Source organism: Rousettus aegyptiacus, unplaced genomic scaffold (genome assembly GCF_014176215.1).
Source record: "Rousettus aegyptiacus isolate mRouAeg1 unplaced genomic scaffold, mRouAeg1.p scaffold_m13_p_8, whole genome shotgun sequence".
NCBI classification, from domain to species: Eukaryota; Metazoa; Chordata; class Mammalia; order Chiroptera; family Pteropodidae; genus Rousettus; species Rousettus aegyptiacus.
Window position 1 is genome coordinate 9,464,600 of NW_023416311.1, and position 9,481 is coordinate 9,474,080.

Here is a 9,481-nt window from a genome sequence, read left to right on the forward strand (position 1 = left end):
ATCATGCACGGATTTCAGGCCTACCCTTAGCGAAATCGGAAAGGATTCTCTGACCAGCTTCGGTCTCGTGATTCGATCGACGGCTTCAGTGTGTGGGTAGGGATAATCCCCCAGACGGATTAATAATAGATGGTTCTTTTATGCCAGCTTTGTTGGTTAATAGCTGATTCTCCATTCTCCAGATTCCAAAGGTGATTCTGGGAAACTTTAATAAAAGCGTGAGTTGGTGATCTGGGTATTAGGAGGGTCAGTTAGATATCCTTACATGCCAATGTAGAGGCGCTGGGACCCTGGTGGGTGTATAAGCACTCACGGATCCCGTTTCTCAAACTCCTCGTATGACTGTTTGCAAAAAGTGTCAGATCATCTTGAGCCAGAGAGACAAGATAAGCCTGATTGATACTTTGCTGCTGGCCTTGACCACTTAAGAAACATTATCAGGCCTCAGGTTGGATTTCCCTGTTTCTCCAAGAAGGCCATGTCTCACCTTTGCGGGTAGAGTTCAGGTGTGAAGTGGTTTCCTTTCCTTGCTGCTGCTGACGGTATGTTGTGTCCCTTCTCACAGGGCATTTACAGCTGCATTCACGGGGTGCACATCGAGGAAAAGAAGAAGTCACCGGACTTCAACCTGACCGGGTCTCAGAGCAACATGTTGAAGCTCCTTCGGTCAGCCAAGAACATCTCCGGCCTGTCCAACATGAACTCCGCGAGAATAGATTCCCCCAAAAGAGCTGCCGACCTCATCCAAAGAGGCTCCCTCATCATGGACATGGTTTCGGATAAGGGGAACCTGATATATTCAGATAACAGGTCCTTTCAGGGGAAAGACAGCATATTTGGGGACAACATGAATGAGCTCCAGACGTTCGTGGCCAACAGGCACAAAGACAACCTCAACAACTACGTGTTCCAGGGTCAGCACCCTCTGACCCTCAACGAGTCCAACCCCAACACGGTGGAGGTGGCCGTGAGCACAGAGGCCAAAGCAAGCTCCCGGCCTCGGCAGCTTTGGAAGAAGTCCATGGACTCGCTACGCCAAGATTCGGTGACACAGAACCCCGTTTCCCAGAGGGACGAAGGCACCGTGGAGAACAGGACCCACTCCCTGAAGAGCCCCAGGTACCTTCCAGAAGAGGTGGCCCACTCGGACATTTCGGAAACTTCGAGTCGGGCCGCGTGCCACAGGGAGCCCGACAACAACAAGAACCACAAGACCAAGGACAACTTCAAAAGGTCGGTGGCCTCCAAGTACCCCAAGGACTGCGGCGAGGTCGAGCGCTCCTACCTGAAGACCAAAGCCAGCTCCCCCAGGGACAAGATCTACACCATAGACGGTGAGAAGGAGCCCAGTTTCCACCTGGACGCCCCCCAGTTCTTGGAAAACATGGCCCTTTCGGAGAACGTGGACTTCCCAGACCCCTACCAGGACCGCGGCGAGAGTTTCCGCCAGGGGGACCCCACGCTGCCCATGAACAGGAACCCCCCGCGCAAGGAGGATGGGCTTCCCAACAACGACCAGTATAAACTCTACTCCAAGCACTTCACCTTGAAGGACAAGAGCTCCCCGCTGAGCGAGGGCAGCGACCGGTACCGGCAGAACTCCACGCACTGCAGGAGCTGCCTGTCCAACCTGCCCACCTACGCAGGCCACTTCACCGTGCGGTCCCCCTTCAAGTGCGACGCCTGCCTGCGGATGGGGAACCTCTACGACATCGACGAAGACCAGATGCTTCAGGAGACAGGTAATCCAGCCACCCAGGAGGAGGTCTACCAGCAGGACTGGGCGCAGAACAACGCCCTCCAGTTCCAAAAGAACAAGCTCCGAATCAGCCGTCAGCATTCCTATGATAACATTCTCGACAAACCTAGGGAGCTGGACCTTAGCAGGCCCTCTCGGAGCATAAGCCTCAAGGATAGGGAGCGGCTTCTGGAGGGAAATTTGTACGGGAGCCTCGTTAGCGTCCCCTCCAGCAAACTGCTGGGGAACAAAAGCTCCCTGTTCCCCCGGGGTCTGGAGGACAGCAGGCGGAGCAAGTCTCTCTTGCCAGACCACGCCTCCGACAACCCTTTCCTCCACCCCTGTGCGGACGACCAGCGCTTAGTCATTGGCAGGTGCCCCTCGGACCCTTATAAACACTCACTGCCATCCCAGACAGCGAGTGACAGCTATCTTCGATCGTCCTTGAGGTCAACGGCTTCGTACTGTTCCAGGGACAGTAGAGGCCACAGCGATGTGTATATTTCCGAGCATGTTATGCCTTATGCTGCAAATAAGAATAATATGTACTCTGCCCCCAGGGTTTTGAATTCCTGCAGCAATAGACGCGTGTACAAGAAAATGCCTAGTATCGAATCCGATGTTTAAAACTTTCCATTAATGTTTTATCTATAGGGAAACATACGTAATGGCCAGCGTTCTGGAGGGGAAATGTTGGATGTCCGATAGTGCCCTGCAAAGAGGAAGAGGATTTAGGAAGGTATTTTTTTTTTGTTGGTCGTTTTGCACATGGCTCCATGCCATAGTCTTCCACTCGAGGAATCTTGTGAGGTGTGTGCTGAGCACGGCAGAGACCAGATAGGTGAGTCCTTAACCAAAAATAAACACGTAAAGGGGCAAGTCTCCCGGACACGCCCGCTAGGTTCGTTGGCGATGATGGTGCCTCGGGTGCCACTGGCGACGTTACGATTTCCTGTATTCCAAACCCCGTTAAGACCAGTCCACCACGTGATTTCCTCATCGGAAACGCCTGCCGGTTTCTCTAATACAGAATAAGCAATATGGTATGCATGTAAATCCGACACAGACCAAATAAAACAGTTAAGAATGCATCTGCACCGTAGCGAGATTGACATGTGCAAGAGGTTAGGAAGTTTAGCTTCGTGACCGGTTCAGCTTTATTGTCATGCCGTCCATCACGGCCCAGGCCCAAGCCCAGAACTCCAGGCTCCCCCGAAGAATAGCACGTCGGTGTGTTTCGTGGTAACTGTGCTGCCTTCATTAGCGTTCATTTCCAAGTCACATCTGGAGTAGAAGCCAGAAGGGCCCTCGGGCAGAGAGCTCCAAGAACCACGTTGGATGTCCGCGCGTGTGTGTGTGTGTGTGTGTGTGTGTGTGTGTGTGTTTCACAGACACTCCCTCCGCCTCGGCTTCGATGGTCTTGTTCAGAGCTGCGTACACTAACACGTTTATGTCTTCGATATCTAAGTGTGGGTCTTCTGTCTGTGACACAGCGGCCATTGTAGCTTATCCCGAAGACTCCTGCGTATGTAAGTTTGCGTCCCTCCCCCGCCCCCGCACCCCCCCCCCCCACTTCTGGTGACGACTCAGGGTTGTATAGTATCTGTTGTCCCTCCCCTCCAGAGTAACCATAACTCATTCGGTCCCCGAGCAGCCACGGTGGCATCTAATTAACCGCGTTGCTGTTCCCAGGGTTGTTGATGTGGTGGCATGCACGACAGCCATGTGTGGACCGTGACCTGTGGGAAGTGCAATGCCATCTGTCTGCAGAAGGCTAGCATAGTTTTCGGTTTATCTTTCTTAAGGTCATGAAATTTATTTGGACACTTGTTTTCCCCCATGACCTCCTCAACTCAAAAGCCTTGAAAACATGAGAGACACTCACGCATCTATCCTGAGCGTCCTTCAGGCTGTGGATAAGCCTCAGTGGGACAAGTGATTCTCTCTTCTGAAATACCCACTCTGCTGGAGGCCGTTTCGCTAGCGCCGGCAGAAATGTGTGGAAAATTCCTCAAAGCATTTGTCATTTCCGAGACATTCATACCTCGATTACCCATTCTTACTCTTCCCAAATCTGTGCAAATATGACATGAAATGATACTAACTTAACAAAATTTGGGAAATACGGGAGAATCTTTATGTCTGTGAAGCTCTTAGCATAGTGCCTGGCATATGCAAAGTGCCAAAGAGAGACAGAGAGAGAGAGAGAGACAGAGAGAGAGAGAGAAAGAGAGAGAGATGTTACATTATGACAGTTTATCAGACCAGAATTTTCTAGTTTAAAGATTAAATATTTTGAAAACCACAAACAATATTAAACATTTCATATAGTTCTAATCTAATAATTCCTGTGTTTTAAATACATTAATGTCCCTGAGATATTTGGGAGAAGTAGCCATCGATCTTCGCAGAGTACCTCAATCTGTTGTGACATGCCGCAGAAACCCTAAGCTGATGTCACCTAGCCCGACCGTTTCCTCGTTTCCTCCTGCGTTTTGCTTTGAGTTCTTGGAGAAGGGGACGGTGCAGCAGGTTGAAAAGTTACCCTGTCTGTTTGCATCGTGCTGTGTTCTATTCTGTAGGTAGTGTTTTCCTGTGAGTGGGCAGGTGCCAGGAATAATTTTCTTGGAGTTCGGGGATCCATTGACTGGTGCCATCTTTGGGGACGCGCACCAGACTTAGTGTTCCCATAATGAAGGAAGGCGGTTGCAGTGAATTTCAGTCAGTGAGTGGCAGAGAGGCAGAGGGTGGTGGGTGAGGAAGTCTTCTCATCACCTTGGAGGCTGAAAGGCAGAAAGGGCGGACTAGGCGCTGGTGACGAATGTGCCTTTAATGTTGCACCTTTGCTGCCCCAACACCCAACAATGGAGAAGCCTAGACTGAAGGACCTCGAATTTCTAATCTTAAGCATACCCGTGGCGGTATCAACTTTCAGAACTTTCTGCTAGACCTGTATCCCCTCAGCCAGAATCACTTCCATTTTCTCACAAGATGGGCGTGTCTGAACATGACATGAATTTGAAAAGTCTCCCCAAAATGCAGAGCAGTGGTACGTCATCAGTCCAAAGAGGCTTTGTCTTCCTCCATCGTCCTTGAAACCCACGGGGCTGCCAGTTGCAGGTGGAATGAGTCCCCAGATCAAAAAGCCTTCTCACAATAGCATTATTTCCTCCATTAACCCCGTGCTTCTCTGTAAAAAGAAACTAAAATATGGCTTTCGGAAGAGCCAGCAGTAACATGCTGAAAAAAATATATACTTTCTTTAATACCCAAAGTTTCTTAAACTAAATCATCAGAATTAGATGCTATATAATAAATAATTTCCCTCCTCCACCAATTCATTGACTGCTAACTGGGATGATCCCAAACATAAGAAAATTGGCCATGGATCTGATATTGACTTTACAAGAGGAAGATGATGGTGAGGGTAATCCACATCAGGTCGGTTCTCGAAAAACAGTACCGGGAATAGAACTCCCAACAGGAAATGACACCCACAACATCGGCGATAACAAGAATTAAATAGGGAGCCCTGAACTGTGGATCTGTCCCAAAGGGTTCCTCTGACGTACCCCAGCTCTGAGACCTTAGTTTCATGGATGCCAAAGAGCCAGAATCTCTGGACCCAAATTCGTCCCCCATTTTCCCCTGCATGGTTTTACCTGACCCAGTCAGAGCCAGTATCCTGATGACATTTCATTGACTCGACATGGTTTTGCCCACTTGGGAAGGACCCCACCAATCCGCCTGAACGCCGATGGGTACACACGGGCAACCAACTTCGCCTAGCATTCTGTGTGTAAGAGTGAGCCTTCTGGAGCATGAATTGCACTCTGGGAAACCTGCGGGCTTCTGGAAAATAGTTTTCAGCATTCTCGCACGCTCAGGTTCTTAAGCCACTTTGGTTTCGGTGCTCTGAGAAGGCACGTCCCCCACGGGTCTGTTTTCCTGCCCGTGAGGCTTCCGCGAGCAGTGCGGGACGATCATCTCCCCTCTCATCGCTCCTCCTCTGCCCTGTGCAGACCCCGCTGCAGGCTTTTAGCCAGTGCCACGACCGGGCGTCTCACGGATTATGCTTGGTCCTCTCTTCCCTGTTTAACAGGGTGAGAAGTTTTCTGTACTTCACTTTTATGATGAAAGCAGGAAAACTTCACCCATTGCAGTAAAATCAGTCAAATCGATTCACACTTATTTTCAGGGGAGAAACAAAGAAAATTACACCTTGTTTACAAATGAAATAGTTTCGCTTAAATGGGACTCCAGCCAAAGCAGTTAATTAGTCAAAAGATTCACCGCAGCCATTGTTTATTCTATTTGATATTTCTGCCACCGATGTGTATTTAATATTCTGGATCCTTCTCAGGAAATGACAAATGCCCTGAATTCTTTGCAAGTGGAATTGGTAACGAAGAAGAAGAAAAAAAAAATTGGTGTTAATTAAATGGTGATTAAAAATTTATCTCTTTTAAACCTAAAAAGTGCAGCTTTAATAATCAGTTGTCATATAAATAAATACCTTGCACTCTATCCCCTTGTGGTTTGAGACCTAAATAAATACTCATTTGAGAAACCTAAACATCTTTCAGAAGAGCAGAATATATTCGTTAACTCGATGCACATCCTGTACTGTTTCTTCGTGCATGAATCTTGGAAAAGGCGACGTGAGTGGTCTCAGCAGTGGAGCCCGTTTTGTGTTAGCCGTGGCTATAGCAGACACAATTGGACTGCAAGGTTAAAAAAAAAAAAATTGAATAAGTACAGGCAAAACTCATTGGTCAATACTTAATATGAGTACTTAAGGGTTCCCTATAAAGGCAGTTTTCATTCCCAAAGCAGCGTTTGTTTTCAGTGGAGATAAACTTAGACCTTTCTAGATACCTCCATCTTTTTTTGGTAAACAGGGTTGAAAGGTGCTTAATGAGGGGTTAGGTGGGGTCTGTACTTGAAAAGTTCTCCCAAAATGCAGTTGCCCCTTTCCATTCAGTCGCCTTCCATCGTACTGTGTTTATATCTAATTGTATCAGATGAGGTCAGCCTGCCACTTGATAGAGATCAGAGATGATCAATTGCACTTATCCTGTGAATACAAATGCTTGTGTACACATGTATATAATATACATGCTTGATTTCTACAATTTACACATAAGGGTATTATCCAAATGAAATTGTATATAATGTAAAGTTTATGTTAAAAATTAAATGGTGACGATGGTATTAACACATGGAAAACCCATTCTGGTTATTGATGGGATGATATTTATGTAGAGAGGGCACTATATTATTTTTTCATCTCAGTTCTAGGGAGGGTGACAGAGCCAAGTGGGATTTGGGTGTGGGTGTTCTTGGTCCCTCCTTTTAAAAATATCTGGGGTGAGGGGTATGGAATATATCCTGCTCTCATTTGCTTTTGGAGACAATGCTGATATGGGCATGTGTGTGACTTCCGTAAACCCATCAAAGGGTATACTTCCTGTTAAATTCCTTACCCCCTCCCCGCACCCACTCTTTCTGTGCCCAGAGGTACTCTCGCTGGAGTGTTAGCTAAAGATGCCTGCCCAGAGGGGTCTTAGGAAGACAGAATTTACAGGCCTTCACCAAGATTCGGGGGAAGGGGAAGGGAGACGAGAAAACCAGAAGGAAGCAAAGTTCCCAAAGGGGAAGTCATCTAGACAATCGCCAGATTGGCAACATCAGAGCCAGGTCTGGAACCCGAGGCTTCCTGGTCTGGTTCCCAGCGTGATTTCCCTTTACCAGGCAATTCATTTCTAGGTTTCTTCCATGAGAGCTGGAGAACCTCAGAGAACTGACCCCTCTTTCTTTGCCTTTTGCCTTATACAGACCCACGCATCCCTCTCTGAATTTGATTTTTCCTTTAACCTCCCCAACATTCCTTGCCTCGGAGTCCTGGAAAAGAGAAAACTCTTTTTAGGGACCCATTCCCTGGGAAGAGTCAATGAGGGATATAGTTTAAAACCTCAAACCAAAGATGAAAGCTGGCAGTGATCAGTGAGAGGACAGAGTTCTATCTCTCATGAGCCAAGGATGAACGAAGGACCCCGATAAGCTGATAGGGCTCGACTGACTATCCACTATTCTATTAAGGCCAGTTTGGGATTAGGGAGCTGCAAAGGGAGTAGAAAATATAGTCCTTTCCAATAAGTAGCTTACGGTCTAGAAATTCAGTTCCCTAATACAAAAGATAACTGAGGACCCATGAAATACAGAGTAAATATAAAAACTAGAAATGACAAAGTTCTTACCAGGAAATAAAAATTTCTCTGATTCCATGATCAAACAAACAAACAAAAGACCCTCCCCGAGACCTATAAGTAGCTTTGGAGAATATAATTGGTGCTCCTGGGGTTGCCCTTGATTATTTTGATCTTTGAAGACAGTATTTAGAAGACTTTGGAGCATCTAAACAAGTGAACAAACTTGCCCACATTGTATGCAGACTGGTTCTACTTAGTTCTCTGGCCCTTGCCAAACCATGCCTCCTTCCAGCTCTGCTTTATGACGTGTGCTTCAAGGAAAAGTTGGAAAAAAAAAATCCTCAAAAGATTAGAAAAATAGACCATGGTGTCAGAAAACTATTTCCTGAAAGCCTTGTTGTTTGGTTTTGTTCTTGGCTTATGAAGAATACTTTTGATGGTTCAGGGTTTAAATGTATCAGGGAAGGGAGTAGGGAGAATTCCTTGTCGAGTCCCAAGTGCCTACCGTTGTAGCTGAAGAAGGAGAATGCATCAGGCATCCTCGAGAGAAAATGGAGCAAGGAGATGGCAAAGGGAATCCAGTTGTATTTCGGAAAGATGGTGCGTAGGGAGGGAGCTTTATTTTCCTCTGCCCATCCTATTCTTACATTACTGGAACATTAGCTTCTCTGCTTATCCCAAGTACATGCCTTAGGTCTGCACTTGAATTTGAAAATATCAAAATGTAGCTACGTTGAGTTTAGATGATATTCTAGGCATATCCTAGAAAGTGATTCTCGAAATAACCTCAGGACGTAAGTCTGATCACTCCCATTTTACGGATTAGGAAACAGAGGCTCAGGATGGTCTCAGCCTCATCAGCAACCAGAATTCACTAATGAATCACTCATGTTAGGCGTCGTCTCAAAGTGCCTGATCTCCTCCGAGGAGGTCAGAATAGAAATGAGAAAGAGAGAGAGGCTATTTCAAGGTCCCTGGGGCTCTGTCTTGGGATTCAGCCTCTGCAATGACGAAGTGAGTAGCCTCCACTCCTCGTCTGGTCTGGGGGTGTGTTGAGAACTCCTGGGAGCCTCACCTTTGTTCTCAGTCCCTACTGAGACTTGAATGCTGTTTGTATCTCTCCTCTGTCTGCTTGCACTCAGCGTTTACTTTCCTGGCTCCTGGAGAGTTATTTTTTTTCTACTTAGCATGTGCCTAATCTTAAAGATTCCCCGTCCTCTTTTTCTCAGTATACATCAGGGCTAACTCCATTAAACATATGCAAATAGTACGCTCTCACTTGCACACGCACACACTGCCTTCCGCCCCCTCCCCGGCCCCCATTTAAGCTCTCCTAAACACTTTGGCCCATTTTCAAAAAGGTCATGTGATTTGCAAGTGACTTTCCCTTCTCTTTCATCTGTGTGTTCGGTTATTTTTGCCAACCAGACAGAAGAAGGTTCACGGTGCGACAGGGAATAGGAAATGGCGTTTTGCATAAATGATTAAGAGCTTTGGTAAGTCAGAATAACCGAGGGCCAGCTAGTAATTT

General features: G+C 47.1%; 1 protein-coding gene across 10 annotated transcripts in view; it reads left to right on the top strand.

The window, feature by feature from the left end:
- Positions 1–8,277, top strand: part of GRIN2A (glutamate ionotropic receptor NMDA type subunit 2A) — a 522,696-nt gene extending 514,419 nt beyond the window's left edge. For 9 of the 10 annotated variants that reach the window (XM_036225800.1, XM_036225808.1, XM_036225801.1 and 6 more), the window contains one exon: positions 566–8,277. In XM_036225800.1, the coding sequence (XP_036081693.1) occupies positions 566–2,365 (1,800 nt within the window). In that variant the 3' untranslated portion in view covers positions 2,366–8,277. The remainder of the gene's footprint in view (positions 1–565) is intronic. The other variant, XM_036225809.1, reaches the window with a different exon arrangement.
- Positions 8,278–9,481: the final 1,204 nt, after the last annotated feature.